Source organism: Pelophylax lessonae (genome assembly GCF_965119305.1).
Source record: "Pelophylax lessonae genome assembly, chromosome: 2".
Taxonomy (NCBI): Eukaryota; Metazoa; Chordata; class Amphibia; order Anura; family Ranidae; genus Pelophylax; species Pelophylax lessonae.
Window position 1 is genome coordinate 137,550,434 of NC_138769.1, and position 24,130 is coordinate 137,574,563.

General features: G+C 41.3%; 2 protein-coding genes across 3 annotated transcripts in view; one reads left to right on the top strand and one right to left on the bottom strand.

Annotated features, from left to right (window-relative positions):
- The window catches only part of PITPNM3 (PITPNM family member 3), a 1,035,839-nt gene that overhangs the window by 552,142 nt on the left and 459,567 nt on the right, over positions 1–24,130 (top strand). For both annotated transcript variants that reach the window (XR_014224928.1, XM_082245801.1), the window contains exon 4: positions 1,634–1,710. Coding sequence is in view for 1 of the 2 variants with exons in the window: in XM_082245801.1 (XP_082101927.1) it covers positions 1,634–1,710 (77 nt within the window). In the remaining variant the exon portion in view is untranslated. The remainder of the gene's footprint in view (positions 1–1,633; positions 1,711–24,130) is intronic.
- On the bottom strand, positions 20,538–21,318 carry LOC309546235 (uncharacterized protein). Its single transcript, XM_082245802.1, has 2 exons — positions 21,106–21,318; positions 20,538–20,960 (listed from the first exon to the last, which is right to left on the bottom strand). The coding sequence occupies exons 1-2, from the start codon at positions 21,282–21,284 to the stop codon at positions 20,639–20,641; spliced, it is 501 nt and encodes a 166-aa protein (XP_082101928.1). The 5' UTR covers positions 21,285–21,318; the 3' UTR covers positions 20,538–20,638.

Sequence of the window (24,130 nt, forward strand, 5' to 3'; positions counted from 1 at the left end):
GGACTATGTTACATATACTTTAGGTATATTCATTTTATTTATTAATTTTGTTTTTGTGATTGAGTTACATACTTTCTGGACTTTTTATTGGACATTTTGTTACATGTATTTTTTTGCATTGTTTATATATATATATATATATATATATATATATATATATATATATATTTAGAACTCTTTTGCGCTTTATATATTTGCACTTTATATATTCTTGCACTTTTTTGAGTCATGTTTATATCAAACTGATGCCATTTCTTGATTTTTATTAATATGGTTGATTTAGTGGATGAGCACACCTGTCTTTCTTAACTACATTGGGCAAGCAAAAGCCCAATGTATTTAAGAAAGACAGTATTCAGGCTTTTGAAGTTGCTGCTGCCAATTTAGATTTTAGCATAGGTTTTAGATTTTATTTTTGACTATTGTATTTCGGTACTTGCCATTGCCTATACATTGTAAATCACTAATCATAGCGCTGTCCCTATCATGCTTCCACAAACACAATATATACCTTCAATGGACAAAAAAATACTTAGTGCAAAAATTTCCACAAAACAAATGTCCCAATGCAGTCCAAAAATATTAAACACACAAAAAAAAAATTATGGATAATTATATTTCTGTCTTGCAAAGTGTCATTGTGCTTAAAGTACTCCAAAACATGACTTCTTAAGGTGTTCCAATGTAAAGTGCTTCTTTGCTGCTATTTCTCCTTCGCAGTGCTGCATGCATTGCTTTGTACCCTGTGTCACTCACCAGATATTTTTTGTCCATTCAAGGTATATATTGTGCTTGTGGCAGCATGATAGGGACATCGCTGTGAATAGTGATTTACAGTTCCAACAATTGCCTATAGTTCTTAGCTTGGGCATCTGATGAGCAGCTGACTGTCCCAGATAACCATTTATACTCTTAAAACGACAGCGATGTGGTTAAGTTATCAATTGCCTATACCTTGTCACACAAAAAAATATATTTTCTCTCAAAAGTTTCTGGAGCCTTGGATTTCTTAGCCATATAACATGTCTGTTAAAGTAGAACTGAAACAATTTTTGTTTCATTTGGGAAGGAGGAGATGGTTTTCCCATTTGTTTTTTTTTTTTTTGCTATCTGTGTCCCATTGGGGAGATTTACCTTCACTTCTGTCCCATAGTCAAAACAGAAAGACAGAGGAAATTCCTCCAAAGCGAGGGAATCCCTGGTTGTCATCAGGGTCACCAGAACTAGTGTTCCCATTGAAATATTTCTCCTCTATTACTGTTCTGGTGATGGCTCGAATTTTGGAATTTTCATTCTCTTTCACTCTTGGTGATAACCGTCACCAGGACAATTAAAAAAAAAGAGAGCAAATCTCCCTAAGGGAGACAGTGATTAAAACTTGACATAGGTTCCATCTCCCTAGTCCCTCTCCACTCCATCCAAAAGTTAGTAAAAAAAGTTTTTTCTTTAGTTTAATTTCATTTTGAACAGTTCAAGTAAAGTGGTGCTGATGCTCTATATGGGTTTCATTCAGGTCAACACAGATTATAAGCACTTTGTATGTGAAACGTTATGAGTATAAACACTTATGATAACAATATGTATAGAGTATTATAAGCTAACTGGTGTTGCCTTTTTTCTTTTTGATCAATAGCTGAAATTTACAGAGTTAATGGGAGAAAACACAGATGCCCCAGGCAGAGCAGTTTTGAGATACATGAGGACAATGAGGTAAGAACATTATTCCTTTATAGTTTTATTTTAAAATAAATTCTCATTTTCCATATATATATATATATATATATATATATATATATATATATATATACAGTATCTCACATAAGTAAGTACATCCCTCACATTTTTGTAAATATTTTATTATAACTTTTTATGTGACAACACTGAAGAAATGACACTTTGCTACAATGTAAAGTAGTGAGTGCACAGCTTGTACAACAGTGTAAATTTGCTGTCCCCTCAAAATAACACACAGCCATTAATGTCTAAACCACTGGCAACAAAAGTGAGTACACCCCTAAATGACAATGTCCAAATTGGGCCCAATTAGCCAGTTTCCCTCCCAGTGTCATGTGATTTGTTAATGTCACAAGGTCTCAGGTGTGAATGGGGAGCACGTGTGTTAAATTTGGTGTTATCGCTCTCACTCTCTCATACTGGTCACTGCAAGTTCAATATGGCACCTCATGGCAAAGAACTCTCTGAGGATCTAAAAAAAAAAATTGTTGCTCTACATAAAGGCCTAGGCTATAAAAAGATTGCCAAGACCCTGAAACTGAGCTGCAGCATGATTGCCAAGACCATAGAGTGGTTTAACAGGACAGGTTTCACTCAGAACAGGCCTCGCCATGGTCGGCCAAAGTCCAGTTAAGTGCATGTGCTCAGTGTCATATCCAGAGGTTGTCTTTGGGAAATAGATGTATGAGTGCTGCCAGCATTGCTGCAGAGGTTAAGGGGTGGGGGGTCAGCCTATCAGTGCTCTGACCATATGCCGCACACTGCATCAAGTTGGTCTGCATGGCTGTGGTCCCAGAAGGAAGCCTGTTCTAAAGATGCACAAGAAAGCCCGCAAACAGTTTGCTGAAGACAAGCATACTAAGGACATGGATTACTGGAACCATGTCCTGTGGTCTGATGAGACCAAGATAAACTTATTTGGTAATTTGTGGTCAAGCGTGTGTGGGGGCAACCAGATGAGGAGTACAAAGTGTGTCTTGCCTACAGTCAAGCATGGTTGTGGGAGTGTTATGGTCTGGGGCTGCATGAGTGCTATAGGCAATGGGGAGCTACAGTTCATTGAGGAAACCATGAATGCCAACATGTACTGTGACATTAGATAAATATATATAAACTTGGACACAAATGGTCAAGGAAAATATATCTTTGCGCTTGAGGAGGAGTCAATCTCTTGACTATTATAACAGATAAATATTGCTGCTACTTAAACAAATAATGGAAGATATTTGTAAATGCATAAATGGAAGAAGAGTAGCGCACGAGATCAACTATAAGTGACTCAAGATGTTGTAAGCAAGCTATGAAGGATATTGCTAAACAAACATTTCAAAAAAGTAATCAAAAAAGAAGAACTAATGTCCATTTAGTCCATGAAATCCAAGGGTAAGTGAAATGAGTTGGATTGCTAGGTCACCATCCACCACCAGGTGTCACACCACAAAATAGTAGGATTGGCCACTCACCAGAACTCAATGCTCAGGTGTTCTCACACAAGAGCAGACTGCGCAGAAATGTTAGATGGATATAGAGCCAGAACCTGTTCACCACTGCTTCATAACAAATCCTTGCACGCACTCCCTCAGTATCAGGATATCATGGAGAAAAAGAAATGGCCCCACATAGTGAAGTACCGTAACCACAAAATGCTTTATTAGAAGTAAAAATGTGTTGCACTCACATGTATAGGCTGATCAGAAAGCATGTAACCACATAATGCTCGGTGGAAGGACACCTAACTCGTCCAGTTCTCGGGCTCACTCCACGCCAGCCCTGTACCTTCCGGGTAGGTCCCTCACCGTCACGTGATGTCGGATGTGTAGTCTGGTCACGCCCCGACCGGTTTCGTCATGTCCGACTTCAACTGGAGGCGTGACCAGAACGACAACATCCGGCATCTAAATAACCCTGCTGGAACGCTCTACGTCCAATCGGCAACGAGGTGAAAAACCGGAAGTTTAGCCAGCTCACTACGCCGCGGAACTTCCGACATCAACATGACCAAATAAAGAGTCGACCCTTGCAGGATACCAATTTACTTAGGCACCATGGATAATAAAAAAATTTTTTGCAAAAAAACTTTTATGCATAAAGTTAAGCGATTTTTTTTTTTTTTTTTTTTTTTTTTTTTTTTTTTAATTTTATATTTTAATTTTTTTTTGGCGCACAGCCTAGGGTTAAAATTGTTCTTATTATCGCTTAACTTTATGCATAAAAGTTTTTTTGCAAAAAATTTTTTTATTATCCATGGTGCCTAAGTAAATTGGTATCCTGCAAGGGTCGACTCTTTATTTGGTCATGTTGATGTCGGAAGTTCCGCGGCGTAGTGAGCTGGCTAAACTTCCGGTTTTTCACCTCGTTGCCGATTGGACGTAGAGCGTTCCAGCAGGGTTATTTAGATGCCGGATGTTGTCGTTCTGGTCACGCCTCCAGTTGAAGTCGGACATGACGAAACCGGTCGGGGCGTGACCAGACTACACATCCGACATCACGTGACGGTGAGGGACCTACCCGGAAGGTACAGGGCTGGCGTGGAGTGAGCCCGAGAACTGGACGAGTTAGGTGTCCTTCCACCGAGCATTATGTGGTTACATGCTTTCTGATCAGCCTATACATGTGAGTGCAACACATTTTTACTTCTAATAAAGCATTTTGTGGTTACGGTACTTCACTATGTGGGGCCATTTCTTTTTCTCCATGATATCCTGATACTGAGGGAGTGCGTGCAAGGATTTGTTATGAAGCAGTGGTGAACAGGTTCTGGCTCTATATCCATCTAACATTTCTGCGCAGTCTGCTCTTGTGTGAGAACACCTGAGCATTGAGTTCTGGTGAGTGGCCAATCCTACTATTTTGTGGTGTGACACCTGGTGGTGGATGGTGACCTAGCAATCCAACTCATTTCACTTACCCTTGGATTTCATGGACTAAATGGACATTAGTTCTTCTTTTTTGATTACTTTTTTGAAATGTTTGTTTAGCAATATCCTTCATAGCTTGCTTACAACATCTTGAGTCACTTATAGTTGATCTCGTGCGCTACTCTTCTTCCATTTATGTACTGTGACATACTGAAGCAGAGCATGATCCCCTCCCTTCGGAGACTGGGCCGCAGGGCAGTATTCCAACATAACGACCCCAAACACACCTCCAAGATGACCACTGCCTTGCTAAAGAAGCTAAGGGTAAAGGTGATGGACTGGCCAAGCATGTCTTCAGACCAAATCCCTACTGAGCATCTGTAGGGTATTCTCAAACAGAAGATAGAGGAGCGCAAGGTCTCTAACATCCACCAGCTCCGTGATGTCGTCATGGAGGAGTGGAAGAGGACTCCAGTGGCAACCTGTGAAGCTCTGGTGAACTGCAGGTTAAGGCAGTATTGGAAATTATTTGTGGCCACACAAAATATTGACACTTTGGGCCCATGTTTGGACATTTTTCACTTTGGGGTGTAATCACTTTTGTTGCCAGCGGTTTAGACATTAATTGCTGTGTGTTGAGTTATTTTGAGGGGACAGCAAATTTACACTTTTATGCAAGCTGTACACTCACTACTTTACATTGTAGCAAAGTGTCATTTCTTCAGTGTTGTCACATGAAAAGATAAAATTAAATATTTACAAAAATGTGAAGGGTGTACTCACTTTTGTGAGATACTGTGTGTGTGTATATATATATATATATATATATATATATATATATATATATATATATTATATGCATATATTATATGCATATATATATATTATATAACAATTATATTAATAATATTGCAAAGCATGCAGCGCATCCATAGAAACTGGGACGTTGAATGTCTGACATTGCCATTTAGCAGCTTACACTGAGCTGTTTAACGAAAGATGAAATGTGATTATTCTCTATGGATGCACATTGCTAATGTTTGCACAATGTTATGTGAGCAGAAGTCCAGCATGAGAAGTATATTTGTACATTTCACATAAACCAGTTATAAAAGTTATGTAATTATGGCGGCACAGAACTTGGGCGTTAGTCACCAGTACAGGTCTTGGCAAGAAACTTTTGGTATTTAAAGCTTAGGTTTAATCTACTTCTATTTTTGCCTTCCTTATTTTATCAATGTGCCAATGGCTTTCGTAAATAAAACATTTCCATTTTCATTGAATACCTTATTTTGAACCCAGTTATATCATCACTGATTCTCTGTACATCCCTATGCAATGCAAGCATGTCATGGCTGGTGTTGGGGGCTATAAATAGCTTTCTGAAAACAGTAGACCACACTAATTAATGCCCACATGTGATTCTGAGCCTATATGATTAAAAGCAGTGAAATCCAGTCAATATCTTTTTGAGACTTGAGCCATCGGCTATATTTCGCAGCCTTTGATATTTTTTTTTTACTATGCTCTGCTGTATGCTCAGATGTTGTATGTATTACTACCTGAACTTTTGACCACTGTCCTTATATCTCGAGCATTGTATTACATATAAAAACTAAATACACACAGTGTCTCACAAAAGAGAGTACACTTCTCACATTTTTGTAAATATTTTAATTATATCGTTTCATGGGACAAAACTGAAGAAATGACACTTTGTTAAGTAGTGAGTGTACAGCTTGTATAACAGTGCAAATTTGCTGTCCCCTCAAAAAAACTCAACAGACAGCCATTAATGTTTAAACCATCTGCAACAAAAATGAGTATACCCCTCAGTGACCATGTCCAAATAGAGGCCAAAGTGTCAATATTTTGTGTGGCCAAAACTGCCTTAACCCTCTTGGGCATAGAGCTCACCAGAGCTTCACAGGTTGCCACTGGAGTCCTCTTTGACTCCTCCATGATGACATCAGGGAGCTGGTGGATGTTGGAGACCTTGCTCCGTGATGTCACCATCCATTTGAGGATGCCCCACAGATGCTCAATAGGGTTTAGGTGGAGACATGCTTGACCAGTCCATCACCTTTACCCTCAGCTTCTTTAGCAAGGCAGTGGTCGTCTTGGAGGTGTTTGGGGTCATCATCATGTTGGAATACTGCCCTGCGGCCCAGTCTTCCGAAGGGAGGGGATCATGCTCTGCTTCAGTATGTCACAGTACATGTTGGCATTTATGGTTCCCTCAATGATCTGTAGCTCCCCAGTGCCAGCAGCACTCATGCAGCCCCAGACCATGACACTCCCATCACAATGCTTGACTGTAGGCAAGACACACTTGTCTTTGTTCTCCTCACCTGGTTGTGGCCACACATGCTTGACAACATCTGGACCAAATAAGTTTATCTTGGCCTCATCAGACTACAGGACATGGTTCCAGTAATCCATGTCCTTAGTCTGCTTGTCTTCAGAAAACTGTTTGCGTGCATCATCTTTAGAAGAGGCTTCCTTCTGGGATGACAGCCATGCAGACCAATTTGATGCAGTGTGCGGTGTATGGTCTGAGCACTGACAGACTGACCCCCCCACCCCTTCAACCTCTACAACAATGCTGGCAGCACTCATATGTCTAATACCCAAAGACAACCTCTGGATATGACAGGATATATGGCAATATATGGCGAGGCCTGTTCTCAGGGGAAACCTGTCCTGTTAAACCACTCTATGGTCTTGGCAACCGTGCTGCAGCTCAGTTTCAGAGACTTGGCAATCTTCTTATAGCCTAGGCCATCTTTATGTAGAGCAACAATAATTTTTTTTTAGATCCTCAGAGAGTTCTTTGCCATGAAGTGCCATATTGAACTTGCAGTGATCAGTATGAGAGAGTGAGAGCCATAACACCAAATGTAACACACCTGCTCCCCATTCACACCTGAGACCTTGGTACACCAATGAGTCCCATGACACCGGGGAGGGAAAATAGCTTATTGGGCCCAATTTGCACTTTTTCACTTAGGGGTGTACTCACTTTTGTTGCCAGCGGTTTAGACATTAATGACTGTGTGTTGAGTTATTTTGAGAGGACAGCAAATTTACACTGTTATACAAGCTGTACACTCACTACTTTACATTGTAGCAAAGTGTCATTTCTTCAGTGTTGTCACATGAAAAGATATAATAAAATATTTACAAAAATGTGAGGGGTGTACTGATTTGTGTGAGATTCTGTATATTGAACAAGAAATACAATGAATAAAAGAGGTGGGCCAAGGACAGTTCAGCTGGGTAGAAAGATGATCCTGGATGCCCTCCATCCAGGAAATATGGCAGACTCTATCTGACTGACTTAAGGCCCGTACACACGTAGCGATTGTCGGCCGTAAATATTCGGCCAACGTCCGATCGGCCGATTGTCGGCTTGTCGGTATGATGCTTCCGACAACCGACTGCGACTTTTCGGCCAAAACAGAATCTGGTGTGCAGGCTTTAAAATTTTTGTTGGCCAACACCAGAACAGCCAATTGTTCCTCAGTCAGTACAGAATTCGGCCGACAAACAGCAGATGAGCAAGACTGGGCATGCTCAGAAAAGAAAAAACACACGGAAAGTTAACCATCACATGATATCACTTCTGCAGTCGGCTGTTGTTGGCCGACAAAATTCGTGTGCAGTCTTTAGCACTTTTCAACCGACAGGACAGCACCGGACAAAAGACGGCCGATCGTTCGGCCGACATTCGGTACGTGTGTAAGGGGCTTTAGAAGCTCACAGTGTGCAGTAAAATTAAAGTAAACAGTTTCAGTACAGGAGAAGAACCTGTACAACTGTAGAACTGAACACCTGTACAACTGTAGATGACTGAAGATTTTCCTTACCTTAGCCTAACGGTAAAAGATGACCCCAAGGCCTCATGCACAGATCCATGCAAAGATGGTCTGGAGCTTAAAACATGCTCTAGGACAAAAATCCCATGGGGGCACTTACCACCAGCCACAGAAGTATGAGGTCGTAAATGTCATACGCTGACAGCATTGGCACATACCTGAATATGGCCAATGGTGGTGCGTGTCACTTGCCGTTCCCTGGGCGAAGAGCTGGGATTTTGCATTAGACCATATTTTAAGTCTTAAACAATCTGTCTGCATGATGCCTAAACTTTAAAGTGGATGTAAACCATGACTATGAAAACTTTATTTATTTCAGTAATTCAATTCAAAAAGTGAAACTCATATATTTTATATAGATGTGTTACACACAGGGAGATATATTTCAAGCATTTCTTTCTTTTAATTTTGATAATTATGGCTTACAGCTAGTGAAACCCCACAATTCAGTATCTCAGAAAATTAGAATATTACAGAAGACCAATAAAAAAAAAAGGATTTGTAACCACTTCCCCCAAGCTGGCGAACCTGTACGTCGATTTGAAGAAGTGGTAGTATCGGGGTGATACCTGCAGGCATCCCCCAAGTACCGTTTTTTAGAGCCGGCGGTCGGCTTTCTGATGATAACAACCAATGCGGTTCAGCAGCCACTCAGCCGTTATCCCAGTGAGCGGGAGGGGAAATCCCCCCCTCTTGCCGCCTTCCATGGCTCTGCCCGGATCTCTCGTCCCACCGGGAGACCTGAGCAACCAGCCGGAACTTCCGCCAGCTGGTTGGAGTCCCGAACGAAGCCATCACTTCCAGGTTTACTTGGCTGCCAATTGCGCCAATTTAAAAAAAACTGTCAGTATTCAAAAATGCAGATTTCTGCATTTTTTAGACCCCAGATCCCTCCATAAAGTGTACCTGTCACTGCCTTTTACTGTCACAAGGTATGTTTACATTCTTTGTGACAGCAGTAAAAGTGATCAGATTTATTTTTTTAAAACAGTGTTAAAATTTTTTGAACCACTTTAGCACTGCTCACATTGCTGCTACTGTAGCAATGTGGCTCGTTATCGTCCAGCGACGTAGACCTACGTCGCTGGACTCCGCCCCTTGTGGGCGGCGCACGCGCGCCACCAGAGGCTCGCTCCCGCTGTTTTCAGTCACAGCGGGAGTCGGGCCAGGGGAGGAGGGGCGGCGATCGCAGCTGCTCTTCCCGATCATCAGGGAATCTAGTTTGGAGATCCGCCCGCTTGTGTAAACAGAGCGGGCGGATCTCCTCAGTGACAAGGAGTGACAGATTGCAGTGTTCAGCATAGCTAAACATGCGATCTGTCCTTGTGTCACTCAGTCACCTCCCCCCCCACACGTTAGTAAGCACCAGGCATACATTAACCCCTCCCTCTCCAATAAAATTAACCCCTTCCCTGCCAGTGTCATTTTTACAGTAACAGTGCATATATATAGCACTGATTACTGCAGTAATGTCACTGGTACCCTCAAAAGTGTAAAAAATGTCAGTCAAGGGTCCGATCTGTCCGCCGCAATGTCGCAGTCCCGCAAAAAAAATCGCAGATCGCCGCCATTACGCGTTAAAAAAAACCCACCAAAAATGACAGAAATCTTTCCCTTAGTTAGTAAACGCAATAACTTTTGCGCAAACCAATCAAAATATGCTTATTGTGATTTTTTCTTTACCAAACATAGGTAGCAGAAAACAAATTGGCCAAAAATGTAAAAAAATTTAGATTTTTAAATTTTTTTGTTGGGGAATTTCATATAAAAAAATGTTAAAAATATTGTTATTTTTTCAAAATAAACGCTCTTTTTTAGTTTATAGCGTAAAAAGTAAAAATTGCACAGGTAATCAAATACCACCAAAAGAAAGCTCTGTTTGTGGGAAAAAAAGGACGTAAATTTCGTTGTGGCCTGGACGTAAGACAGCAAAATCCTCCGGTGGTAAAGTGGTTAAATAAATAGGAAAAAAAATAACAAATTTTAGAGAGCCCCCCGTCCCCGTGAGCTCGTGCACCAAAGAAAACGCATAAGTAAGTCACGCCCACAAATGAAAACAGTGTTCAAATCACACATGTGAGGTATCGCCGCAAATGTCAGAGCGAGAGCAAAAATTTTAGCAAAAGACCTCCTCTTAACTCTAAACTGGTAACAGTTAAAACATTTTAAAATGTTGTCTATGGAGATTTTTAGGTACCGTCGTTTGTCACCATTCCATGAGTGTGCGCAATTTTAAACTGTAACATGTTAGGTATCTAATTACTTGGTGTGACATCATCTTTTACAATATACAAAAAAATTGGGCTAACTTTACTGTTTAATTTTTTTATTATTCAGTAAGGTGTATTTTTTTCCAAACAATTGCTAAAATTGCAAATACCGCGTGCCAAAAAATATTGCAATGACCGCCATTTTATTCTCCATAGTTTTTTCTAAAAAAAAATATATAATGTTTGGGGGTTCTAAGTAATTTTCTAGCAAAAAATACTGATTTTAACTTGTAAACAACATATGTCAGAAATAGGCTTGGTCCATAAACGGTTAATACAGAAATGTTGGCTTACTGAAAAGTCTGTCCATGTACAGTATAGTATGAACTCAATACTTGGTCGGGGCTCCTTTTGCATGAATTACTGCATCAATGCTGCGTGACATGGAGGCGATCAGCCTGTGGCACTGCTGAAGTTGTATGGAAGCCCAGGTTGCTTTGATAGCAGCTTTCAGCGCATCTGAATTGTTGGGTCTGGTGTCTTTCATCTTCCTCTTGACAATACCCAACAGAATCTTTATGGAGTTTAGGTCAGGCATGTTTACTGGCCAATCAAGTACAGTGATACCATCATCATTAAACCAGGTATTGGTACTTTTGGCAGTGTGGGCAGGTGCCAAGTCCTGCTGGAAAATGAAATCAGCATCTCCATAGAGAGGAGCATGAAGTGCTCCATAATTTCCTGGTAGAGGGCTGCGTTAACTTTGGACTTGATAAAACACAGTGGACCAACACCAGCAGATGACATGGCTCCCCAAATCATCCAGAAACTGGAATAATTTTTACCAGTACAATACCTAAATTATTGGCTATAAAAAAGATATATATATATATATATATATATATATATATATATATATATATATATATATATATATATATAATATATAATATATAATATATATATATATATATATATATATATATATATATATATTTCTTTTTTATAGCCAATAATTTAGGTATTGTTTCTGGTAAAAATTATTCCAGTTTCTTGCCTGCAATCTGATATGCCCACTAGTCTGATATTGTTACATCTTGATCTGTTTTCTGGACTGTCAACTTTATCTAATAACCAAACTTAATTTTGTTAGAATGCTTTCATAGTGAATTATTGGCCTTTTGGGGCACAAATTATTGATTCCGCCTCTACCTTTCTTCTCACAAATGACTGACAACTTTTTTGTTTTTTGGCTCTCCCATTACTTTTTGTACATTTTCGATAATTAGTTTAAATTGTTGACTACCTGAGTTCTTTTTTTATCTCATTGAACGTACAGTATCACCAGTCCTGGAGCAGGATCAGCCTTTTTTGTGAGCTCAGTGATTGTATCTTAGCTAGGGAGGCAAAAATAAATAAAGATATTTCTATCTATCTATCTATCTATCTATCTATCTATCTATCTATCTATCTATCTATCTATCTATCTATCTATCTATCTATCTATCTATCTATCTATCTATCTATCTATCTATCTATCTATCTATCTATCTATCTATCTATCTATCTATCTATCTATCTATCTATCTATCTATCTATCTATCTATCTATCTTTCTATCTTTCTATCTATCTATCTTTCTATCTATCGATATATATGTATATATATATATATATATATATATATATATGCTATATTTCCGAAAGTTTAGGGATGCCTGCCTTTACACACACATGAACTTTAATGGCATCCCAATCTTAGTCCGAAGGGTTCAATATTGAGTTGGCCCACCCTTTGCAGCTATAACAGCATCAACTCTTCTGCAAAGGCTGTCCACAAGGTTTAGGAGTGTGTCTATGGGAATGTTTGATAATTCTTCCAGAAGTGCATTTGTGAGGTTAGTCACTGATGTTGGATGAGAAAACCTGGCTCGCAATCTCCGCTCTAATTTATCCCAAAGGTGTTCTGTCGCATTGAGGTCAGGACTCTGTGCAGGCCGGTCAAGTTCCTCCACCCCAAACTCGCTCATCCATGTCTTTATGGACTTTGATTTGTGCACTGGTCCAAATCATTTGGTGGAGGGGGGATTATGGTGCGGGGTTGTCTTTCGGGGGTTGGGCTTGGCCCCTTATTTCCAGTGAAATTAGAAAGAAGAGGAGATACTAATTGTGTTAATCAAATAATGAGAGTGTGTGTTGTTGTGCCTAATGCCCTTAGTAGTGTCAGTAAAAGAATTGTGTTGTAAAGTGCAAACAAAGTCTGAAGTCTTCTATCTTAGTGTCCTTGGTAAATAGAAAGTGGCTCATATATAAACATCGATATTATAAAATCAAACACTGGTTCCTAGGTAAACTCTAATACAGTGCTATACAGTAAATGTGAAACACAAATATTGTATGTACTGAGAAAAAGTCGCAACTGCATGGCGTGATCGCAAAATCACAATATCGCAATATAATCGCATAAACAAAAACAATCCTTAAAAAACGCAACATTTATATGCAATTTATAAGTGAATCCATATTATTACCGAGAACAAGTGCAACCAAAGTCTGAAACTTTCCTCCTTAGTGTCCTTTATAAATAATATTGGTGAAAACACAAATATACATCTATATCATATATATGCACAGTGGGCTTCTCTTGCGTCCTCCTCGTTTGTTCCACTGTATATCCAGATATCCTTTCTTTACTGGGGTGTGTGGTCCTTTAGAACTGCCTTTTTTCTCCATATAAAGATTCATGCAAAAAAAAAGGCGTCCTCGTGGTGAAGTAATTTAAAAGTAGGTATTTATTTAGAAGTAGTACCTTACATTTAAGTTTTAAACAAACAGCTCCTGTAATGGACAGCAGGATACAAAGGTTCTCACATCACTTCCTGTGTGCAGCAGTGTCACCTGACTCACCCTACGCGTGTCATCACGGCCACGTGACTTCATCAGGGGTATGATAGATTGTGTTACTGTGGTTTGCCAACATCCCCTGACTATATACAACCAAAGAAAGTATCTACCTTGGGATTTTTAAGGCAACCACATGAAAGACATGTTTAAAACATTAACATTTATTTATTAGCCTAAATAAAAACATGCAAGATAAAAAAAAAAAAAAAAGAAAATGTGCGGCCTGCTGGTGTGTGAAAATTACATATTGGCATAATTTATATATACATGAAGAAAATTTCTTACATGATATACAGTATATATATATATATATATATATATATATATATATATATATATATATATATATATAGTACAGACCAAAGTTTGGACACACCTTCTCATTCAAAGAGTTTTCTTTATTTTCATGACTAGAGTCACACTTCAAGAGGTATTCACCCGAAATGGTTTTCACTTCACAGGTGTGCCCTGTCAGGATTAATCAGTGTGATTTCGTGCCTTATAAATGGGGTTGGGACCATCAGTTGTGTTGTGCAGAAGTCAGGTGGATACACAGCTGATAGTCCTACTGAATAGACTGTTAGAATTTGTATTATGGCAAGAAAAAAGCAGCTAAGTACAGGAAAACGAGTGGCCATCATTACTTTAAGAAATGAAGGTCAGTCAGTCCGAAAAATTGGGAAAACTTTGAAAGTGTACCCAAGTGCAGTCACAAAAACCATCAAGCGCTACAAAGAAACTGGCTCACATGCGGACCGCCCCAGGAAAGGAAGACCAAGAGTCACCTCTGCTGCGGAGGATAAGTTCATCCCAGTCACCTGCCCCAGAAATCGCAGGTTAACAGCAGCTCAGATTAGAGACCAGGTCAATGGCACACGGAGTTCTAGCAGCAGACACATCTCTAGAACAACTGTTAAGAGGAGACTGTGTGAATCAGGCCTTTATGGTAGAATATCTGCTAGGAAACCACTGCTAAAGAAAGGCAACAAGCAGAAGAGACTTGTTCGGGCTAAAGAACACAAGGAATGGACATTAGACCAGTGGAAATCTGTGCTTTGGTCTGATGAGTCCAAATTTGAGATCTTTGGTTCCAACCACCGTGTCTTTGTGCGACGCAGAAAAGGTGAACGGATGGACTCTACATGCCTGATTCCCACTGTGAAGCATGGAGGAGGAGGTGTGATGGTGTGGGGCTGCTTTGCTGGTGACACTGTTGGGGATTTATTCAAAATTAAAGGCATACTGAACCATCATGGCTACCACAGCATCTTGCAGCGGCATGCTATTCCATCTGGTTTGCGTTTAGTTGGACCATCATTTTTTTTTTCAACAGGGCAATGACCCCAAACACACCTCCAGGCTGTGTAAGGGCTATTTGACCAAGAAGGAGAGTGATGGGGTGCTGCGCCAGATGACCTGGCCTCCACAGTCACCGGACCTGAACCCAATTGAGATGGTTTGGGGTGAGCTGGACCGCAGAGTGAAGGCAAAAGGGCCAACAAGTGCTAAGAATCTCTGGGAACTCCTTCAAGACTGTTGGAAGACCATTTCAGGTGACTACCTCTTGAAGTGTGACTCTACAATTTTCATAGTCATGAAAATAAAGAAAACACTTTGAATGAGAAGGTGTGTCCAAACTTTTGGTCTGTACTGTATATATATATATATATATATTTTATTACAGATATAATGCAATATATGTTATTGGATACACCCCTGAAGAAAAAGGAATTGAAACTCGTTGCTTCTCTGTACAATTCATATATGACACCTATATCATGTGGTATGCAAATACTGTATATAAATGTTAACTTTTATTAAAATGGATATTTTCTTTGGTTGTATTTGGTCAAGGGATGTTGGCAAACCACATTACCACAATGAATATATACTCTTCTTTCTAAGTTCACTGAAACTCTTGGGCCAAGCCAAACTCTTGAAAAGCATCCCCACACCATAATCCCCTCCAGCAAATGATTTGGACCAGTTTACAAAGCAAGGTCCATAAAGACATGAATGAACGAGTTTGGGGTGGAGGAAATTGACTGGCCTGACTTCAATCCAACAGAACAGCTTTGAAGTGAATTAGAGCGGAGACTGTGAGGCAGGCCTTCTCGTCCAACATCAGTGCCTGACCTCACAAATGTGCGTCTGGAAGAATGGTCAAACATTTCCATAGACACACTTCTAAACCTTGTGGACAGCCTTCCCAGAGGAGTTAAAGCTGTTATAGCTGCAAAGGGTGGGCCAACTCAATATTGAACCCTACGAACTAAGACTTGGATGCCCTTAAAGTTCATGTGCATGTAAAGGCAGGTGTCCCAATACTTTTGACAATATAGTGTATATATATCTGTGTATATATATTTTTATTTATATATTTTATTTATTTATTTATTTTTTATTAGTAAGTGCCATTTGGGGCTGGAGAACCATTAATTCCTCAAAAATTATTAAATTATCTTCAGTATAGGCAAGGTTTTAGCAGATCTCTGTAACCACAAAGCCACTATTGAGTAGCTTTAAAAAGTTTTACAAAGATTGCGATGTATTCTTCCATCTAAATAAAATCTCACTAGATTGTTAAAACCACAGGACACTATTGGGAGTCTTTAATAGTGTTCACAAAAAAGATATGTCGTTTTCAGTCTCAAATAGGTCTTTAAAGCCACAACGCTAGCATTAAAAATCTGCAGAAGGTCTCAGTGAATCTTTATGGCTGTACAGATAGTTGAGCCAGATCGACTCATTAAAGCCACAAAACTCTTATTCTAAAAGCTTTCATTTGAAGCATGTCCCAATGGGTCTTTAAAGCCACAAAGCCCAGTGTCTTTTATATTATTCGAAGATTATTATGGAACTTTCAGTCTCAGTAAAAGTCTCAGCAGGTCATCAAAGCCACAGCTTTAGTATTAATAATCATCACAAAGTCTCAGCAAGTCTTTATAGTCACACAGATTTCAGTATTAGGTTGACTATAAGCATAGGAGAGGAAGCATTCCGTGTTAGTGTTTAGCATCTCATCAGTTTGCAAATATCTATTGTTATACATACTGGAACCAATGTCATAGATGCTTCCTTGGTGTTTGCTCCACTCCTTTCCTTTTTGGCACCCTTTTTATTAGCTTCTCACCAATTGCCTGGATGCTTGAAAACCCAACTCTCCAGGCATCTACTGCCAGAATCTTCCTCCTTCTCCTTCACATGTAGGATACCAGCAATCTCAGTCACTGGGCACACTCTTCACCGCTTTCCAAAAAACTCTGGCCTGCTTATGCCCTCTCTTCCCTGCCACTAATCTCAGAAGACTTCTGGGGACTTCTGCACATACTATGTAATGGGCAGGGCTGGTGCTAGACCATTTTGCACCCTAGGCAAGACCAGCTACTTGCACCCGCCCCCAAAAAAAATAAATGTTGCATGCAGCACAGCTTGCACGGCACCTCATTGGCTGGATACCTCTTCTTCATGGGTTGGCTTCGTCTCCAGCTAACGTCATCCAGCTTCAGCCATATGCAGAACACAGTGTGTGGGGAACAGAGCAGCCATCATTAATTTTGGGGCCCCTTACACAGCTTTGGGCCTGACCCCCTTTCACTCCTTTTATTAGGGTCCCCAAAGCCCCCCCCTACATCAGGGTCCCCAAAGTCCCCCCTTAAATCAGGGTCCCCATAGCCCCCTTACATCAGGGTGAGGGTAAAGGCGATTGCCAAGCATGTTTCCAGACCTAAACCCTATTGAGCATCTGTGGAGCATACACAAACGGAGGGTGGAGGAGCGCAAGGTCTCTAACATCCACCAGCTCAGTGATTTCGTCATTAAGGAGTGGTAGAGGACTCCAGTGGCATGCTGTGATGCTCTGGTGAACTCCATGCCCAAGAGGGTTAAGGCAGTGCTGGAAAATAATGGTGGCCACACAAAATATTGAGACTTTGGGCCCAATTTGGACATTTTAACTTAGGGGTGCTCACTTTTTGTTGCCAGCGGTTTAGACATTAATCGCTGTGTGTTGAGTTATTTTGAGGGGACAGTAAATGTACACTGTTATACAAGCTGTACACTCACTACTTTACATTGTAGCAAACTGTAATTTCTTCAGTGTTGTCACATGAAAAGATATAATAAAATATTTACAAAAATGTGAGGGGTGTACTCACTTTTGTGAGATACTATATGTATAAAGGTTTCCGCTCAACATGTATCACCAGGAGTCTGGCTTTTTCAGGAGACTCATAAAGCCTTGTATACTCATAAAGCCTTATAGTGATACTGTATACAAGACTTTATGATTATCCTGAAGATGGCACGTTCCTGATTAAACATGTTGAATGGAAACCTTTAGTGCTGGTTCATACTTGTGCGATTGCGAACGGGTGCGATTGCAATGCGAATTTGCAGTGCGAGTTTACCTTGCGTTTTTCAATAGTACCAGCGCGATTGTAATGCGAATTGATTGCGTTGATCATGTTAATTAAGCTCAGATGCAATTTCTGCTCAGGCCAATCCAAAAAATGGGTGTAAACTTCCTGTGCACTTCATGGTCTTTGTGGGGAGAGTACTGTCATGGAGTGTGGTTTGTGTTGTGTGGCGTAGTTTTTTTTTTTGCTTTTGGCAGGATGTTTTATTTGCCCTTGGTCATGGCAGCAGTGGCCACTGCTGCAGTCCTGATCGAGAAGGACAAAGAGAGGAGGAGTAGGCTGATGAGAAGCCGAAGATATTGGGTCCATCCAATAATTTCAAATAGGGAAGAGAGAGGTCAGTTCAGGGTCCTCTATAATGATCTCCGTCAACATGAAGAGAAGTTCTTCAACTATTCCCGGATGTCAGTTAATAGGTCAGTATGTGAGAGGGAGTCTCTCCTTCCCCTTCCTCTCTTTCTCATGCTCCTTCCCTCTATTTCTCTCTCTTCCCCTCTCTCTTTTCTACTATAAATCCCCCCGTCTTGCACTCTTCCCTTTCATTAATCATTCCTGAACGTCCCCATCTCCCCATTTTGCTTGCCACTTACGTGTGTGTTGTGTTTTTTATTTCTTAGTTTTGACAAATTACTGGGACTACTCTTTACCCATTTGGCGCGCCAGAACACCACCTTCCGGAACAGTGTTGTGTCAGCTGAAAGATTGCTTGTTACATTACGGTAAGTTTCATATACTTTGTGAAATGTCATTTGTTTTCACCATAGTAAGCAATACAGTGAATGCAGACAGATATCAGTCCAAAGTTGACTTCAAAACAAGTTTTTATTATTATTTTTTTTTTTATGTTGCTGGAAATAACCTGTAATTTGCATGTACTTTTCAAAAATTATAACAAGACCAATGTTATAACAAGAACAATGTTTAATAAGGAGACACAATTTCTCTCCTTCTCCTTTGCTTTCTATCTTCCCTCTCTCTCTCCCCCCTCTCTCTCTCCCCCCTCTCTCTCCCCCTCTCTCTCTCCCCTCTCTCTCCCCTCTCTCTCTCCCCTATCTCCTCCCTCTCCTCCCCTCTCTCTCCCCCCATCTCCCCCCTCTCTCTCCCCCCCTCTCTCTCTCCCCCCCCTCTCTCTCTCTCCCCTCTCTCTCTTCCTCTCCCTCTCTCTCTTCCTCTCTCCCTCTTTTTAACCTCTCTCCCTCCCCTCCCCCCCTCTCTCTCTCCCACCTCTCTCTCTCTCTCTCCCTCTCTTCCACCCTCTCTCTGTGTCTCTCTCTTCCTCTCTCTTGCTTCCTCCCTCTCTCTCACCTCCTCCTCCCTCCCTCATTTGTTCATCCTCCATTTCCCCTCATTTTTTTCCTCTCTCCCTCCCCCTCTCCTTCTCTCTCCCCCTCCCTCCCACTCTCCCTCTCCCCCTCCCTCCCCCTCCCTCCCCCTCTCTCTCTCTCTCTCTCCCTACCTCCCCCCCTCTTTCTCTCTCCCTCTCTTCCTCCCCCTCTCTGTGTCTCTCTCTTCCTCTCTCTCGCTTCCTCCCTCTCTCTCACCTCCTCCTCCCTCCCTCATTTGTTCATCCTCCATTTCCCCTATTTTTTTCCCTCTCTCTTTCCCCTGCTGTACCACAAATTATAGAGTACATGTTGGAACAAACATAATGTCCTTTTTGTAAAAAAAAAAAAAAAAAATTAACATAGCCAAACAAATCCATCATTGAGTTCAACTTGACAGTGGCAGTGTCATTAGCATGTCATCTATCTAGAGATTCAAAAAGGTTGGTGAACTCTGTTCCGAGTTTGTGCAATCATGTTGTAGTGCTGTAGCTGTTGCAGAGCTTGGGGGTGTAAGCTCCATAGTTTTATCTTGTGTTGAGCGATATTGCCTCAATGGCCCAAGCGGGGATGTCTCTGTATCCGATGGTCCACTTGGGGGCCTATATTGTGGATAGGGGGGAGGCAAGGTTGAGGCAACTGCAAGTGATTTATGTTGGTATGGATAGTGACTTGGAATTCTTGGTTTGGGTTGTTGCAAAGGTCTTGTTGCAGGAGGATATTGGTTTGGCATGGCTGGTAGTTGAGTCATATGTAGTTAATCGTAGAGCTGTGGTGGTCTGCTGCAGGGGGGGGAAATAGGAAGAAGTAACAACGAGTGGTCTAATATCCGATGTTCTAGTTGGGAAGGGGGAGGGGAATTACTGAGGGAATTGGGGAAGTAATAGGACAGAGATATGCAAACTGTGGCCCTCCAGCTGTTGCAAAACCACAAGTCATATCATGCCTCTGCCTCTGGGTGTCATGCTTGTGGCTGTCAGTGTCTTGCTTTGCACCATGGGACTTGTAGTTCTGCAACATCTGGAGGGCCACAGTTTGCAGATCCCTGGAATAGGATATGTGATTTGGGATCTAGGGGTCTCATAAATGCTAGAGTATTCCTCAAAACTAGAGGGATAAGGGTTTGGTGTAATGCTTGGGCCTGAATGAACGGGTCTATGACTTGGGGTCCAAGGATTCTCTTGCAAAACCTGGCGTGCTACAGTGACAGAGTGGATACACTGTTGCACTGCCATTCTCATTTCAAAGTAGCGGTCTGGCATGACCTCTTTAAGAACAGGCACCAAACTTTGCGCAAATAATGTACGAGGGCAACGCTAAGCATCAATTTGTTGACTGATGCCTGACACAATGTGGAGTAGATTTTTTGAATGATCTTGGTCTTCTACCTGTGCAATTGCCCTGCTGCTTCGCTTCCTGCGGGAAGTAGATCCTTGTCTTTGTCTTCTGTTGGAAGGTGTGGAAACATCAGTTTCCTCATACTCAGGTTCATGTGCAGATAAGGACTCATCCAAGCCCTGTGCCTCTAGAGATACATCCTCTACATCTGTGCATGCAAATGAAACTCCTTCCTCTTCTTCAACATGAGCAGCGTGCTCTTCCTCCTCATCCTCTTCCTCCTCCCAACTTGCTTCTGTGCTGCAATTAAAAACATGTAACTGTTCATTATCAGCTCCAAATACAATGTAGATGATAGGTGGGCAAGTTAAGGTGAGGGGGTGGGGGAAGAGGGAGGGGGAAGGATGGGTTAATTAGTGAAAGAGGGAATTTGACAATAACTTACTTCTCCAATTCTAGAACTGGTTTCAGAAAGTCAAGGCATCTGGCGAAGGCAAAGGGGCGCTTTGGGGAGGGCACCAGATCCACTTCTTGCTTCACGTTCAAGTCTCTGGTGTCTTTGTAAGGTGTCCTTAAGGTTACGCCACCTTGTACGTATGAGTAATTCTGTAAGAGAAAAAGCATGACTAATAATAATTTTCTATTTTTTATTTCAGGTACCCAGCAACTGGAAATTCATTTGCCAGCTTGCATTATGAATTTAAATTGGGGAAATCCACTGTGAGCACAATTTCCCGTGATACCTGCACTGCCATCTGGGAGGTCCTAAGAGATGTGGTGATGAGAAAATCAACAAAAGGGAAGTGGATCTCTATAGCTGAGCTGTTTTGGGAGCCCTGCAACTTCCCTAACTGTGTCGGTGCCATAGATGTCAAGCACATCAGGATTGTGAGACCAGTTGGTAGCGGGACCAAATATTTTAATTATAAAAAATATTTTTTCCTTTGTTTTTCTGGCAGTGGCAGATGCAAATTACTCCTTCACCTACATTGATATTGGTTTGTACGGGAGCAGTTTTGACTCCAGCATTTCTTCTCACTCCAGTTTTGGAAAAATGCTTTGTGAGAAAAGCCTGGACCTCCCACATGAACGACCACTCCCTGGAACATCTCAACCCAGTCTTCCATTTATTTTTGTTGGGGATAAGGCTTTTGCGCTTTCAGAACACCTGCTCCGCCCATATGCAAATCGGTCACTGTCTTTGGAAAAGCGAGTTTTCAATTACAGGCTCACAAGAGCGCGCCGAGTTGTGGAGTGTAGTTTTGGAATCCTGGCAAATAAGTGGCGATTTCTTCACAGCCCAATTACTCTAACCATGGATAACGCCATAATTGCCATCAAAGCTGCCTGTGCACTCCTCAATTTTGTTCGGTCTAGAGATGGATACCTGTTCAAGGACTCGTTGAACGATGATATGGAAGGCACAGAGTGGATCCACACCAGGGGCAACTACAGAGGGCCCAACATCCGGGAGGATTTTAAAGACTTCTTTATGAGTCCTGCCGGTCAGGTGTCATGGCAGCTTGATGCCATTCAATTAAGAGGACTATTTTGCAGGCCATGCTACATGGTTTATTTTCTGTACTTTGTTTAAATAAATACACTATAATTCAATTGTTCAACAGTGCGTAATGTATTTTTTGACATCTGTGGTTACATACTGAGCATGCATTAACATTACATTGCCCCTTACATGGTCAATGGAAAGAATGCCCCTTACATTGGTGGTCAGTGGGATGAATTTACATTTTACATTTCTGGTCTGGGATGAATATACACACAGGTACCATATAACGTATCTACTTACCTTTATGTTTGCGAACTTGAGGAAAGAAGCCACCCCAGTCTGCATACAGACTTTTGCAGATCTCATCCCACCCTCTTTTCTTTAGGGCATAGTTTTTATATTCTGCTATACGGCTGTCCCATATATATAAGAAAAAAACAGATAAAAATTCCCAGTTCAATTTGCCAACCAGTTTGCTTACCAACCAAATTAACCTGTCTAACAGTTTGCGTCAAAACAGGGGTTTAGTTAACTCTTGTAAATTTATGAGAGCCTTCACAGTGGAAGCACATGCAAGCTAATGGATAGATAGGGGGCAGGTGAGCCTGGAGGTAGCCCAACCCTCCTAAAGGTACTTGGGGGCATAATGGATGCCCAGCCAATGGTACAACAGCAAAGGCATCCAGTATGTCCACTCACCAGTATACATTAATAACAAAGAAAATGGCCTCTGCTCCCACCTATAACTGGCCTTCATAGCAAAGAACACATGGAAGGCAACACACATGAGAAAAACAGATAAAAATTTGCAGTTCAATTTGTCAACCAGTTTGCTTACCAACCAAATTAACCTGTCTAACAGTTTGCATCAAAACAGGGGTTTAGTTAGCACACATTTGCAAATGCAGTGGCCCTGCAGCTTACACATGCGTTTGCAAATATGTGCTAACTAAACCCCTGTTAGACAGGTTAATTTGGTTGGTAAGCAAACTGGTTGGCAAATTGAACTGGGAATTTTTATCTGTTTTTCTCATGTGCGTTGCCCTTCCATGTGTTCTTTGCTATGAAGGCCAGTTATAGGTGGGGGCAGAGGCCATGTTCTGTGTTGTTAATGTATACTGGTGAGTGGACATACTGGATGCCTTTGCTGTTGTACCATTGGCTGGGCATCCATTATGCCCCCAAGTACCTTTAGGAGGGTTGGGCTACCTCCAGGCTCACCTGCCCCCATCTATCCATTAGCTTGCATGTGCTTACACTGTGAAGACTCTCATAAATTTACAAGAGTTAGGGCTGCAGGTCATACAGGGTGTCGTGGAGTGGCCCTGCTGCTTACACGTGCTAACTAAACCCCTGTTTTGACGCAAAGTGTTAGACAGGTTAATTTGGTTGGTAAGCAAACTGGTTGGCAAATTGAAGTGGGAATTTTTATCTGTTTTCTCATGTGCGTTGCCCTTCCATGCTATGAAGGCCAGTTATAGGTGGGGGCAGAGGCCATTTTCTGTGTTGTCCCATATATATGGCCTGGCACAGACAAGTCTTATTAGCTCTTCATTGTCAATGCCAATGTTCCGACGTCTGGGGGCCATGATCACGGATGTTTGCGGATGGGCACATGGACATTAGACAGGAAACAGGAAGTAAGGAGGGGTAGAGCTGAGGGGAAAAACTCTACATAAAAAAATAAGAATTCGCACATATCTGAACTGATAATGTGAGTCCAGACCGATTTACATTAATGTCTATGGAGACTAAATTTGCAACGCAGGACTGTAAACTCGCATAAGACCCTTTTCTACATCGCATTACATTCCCATCTGAATTGCAACGCATAGAGGTGAATGACCGTCACGAACACAATGTATTTTGGGAAGACATGTGAATCTAGACTTTTTGTAACGCATCGCATTTGCAGTACACTCGCACAAGTGTGAACCGGCACTTATACATATATGATGACCGT

Coding starts and splice junctions, on each gene's coding strand:
- LOC309546235 (XM_082245802.1), bottom strand. CDS start 21,284: ATGCTTTTTCTCTTACAGAATTACTCATACGTACAAGGTGGCGTAACC. Junction 20,961..21,105: donor CCAGTTCTAGAATTGGAGAA/GTAAGTTATTGT, acceptor TTTTAATTGCAG/CACAGAAGCAAGTTGGGAGG.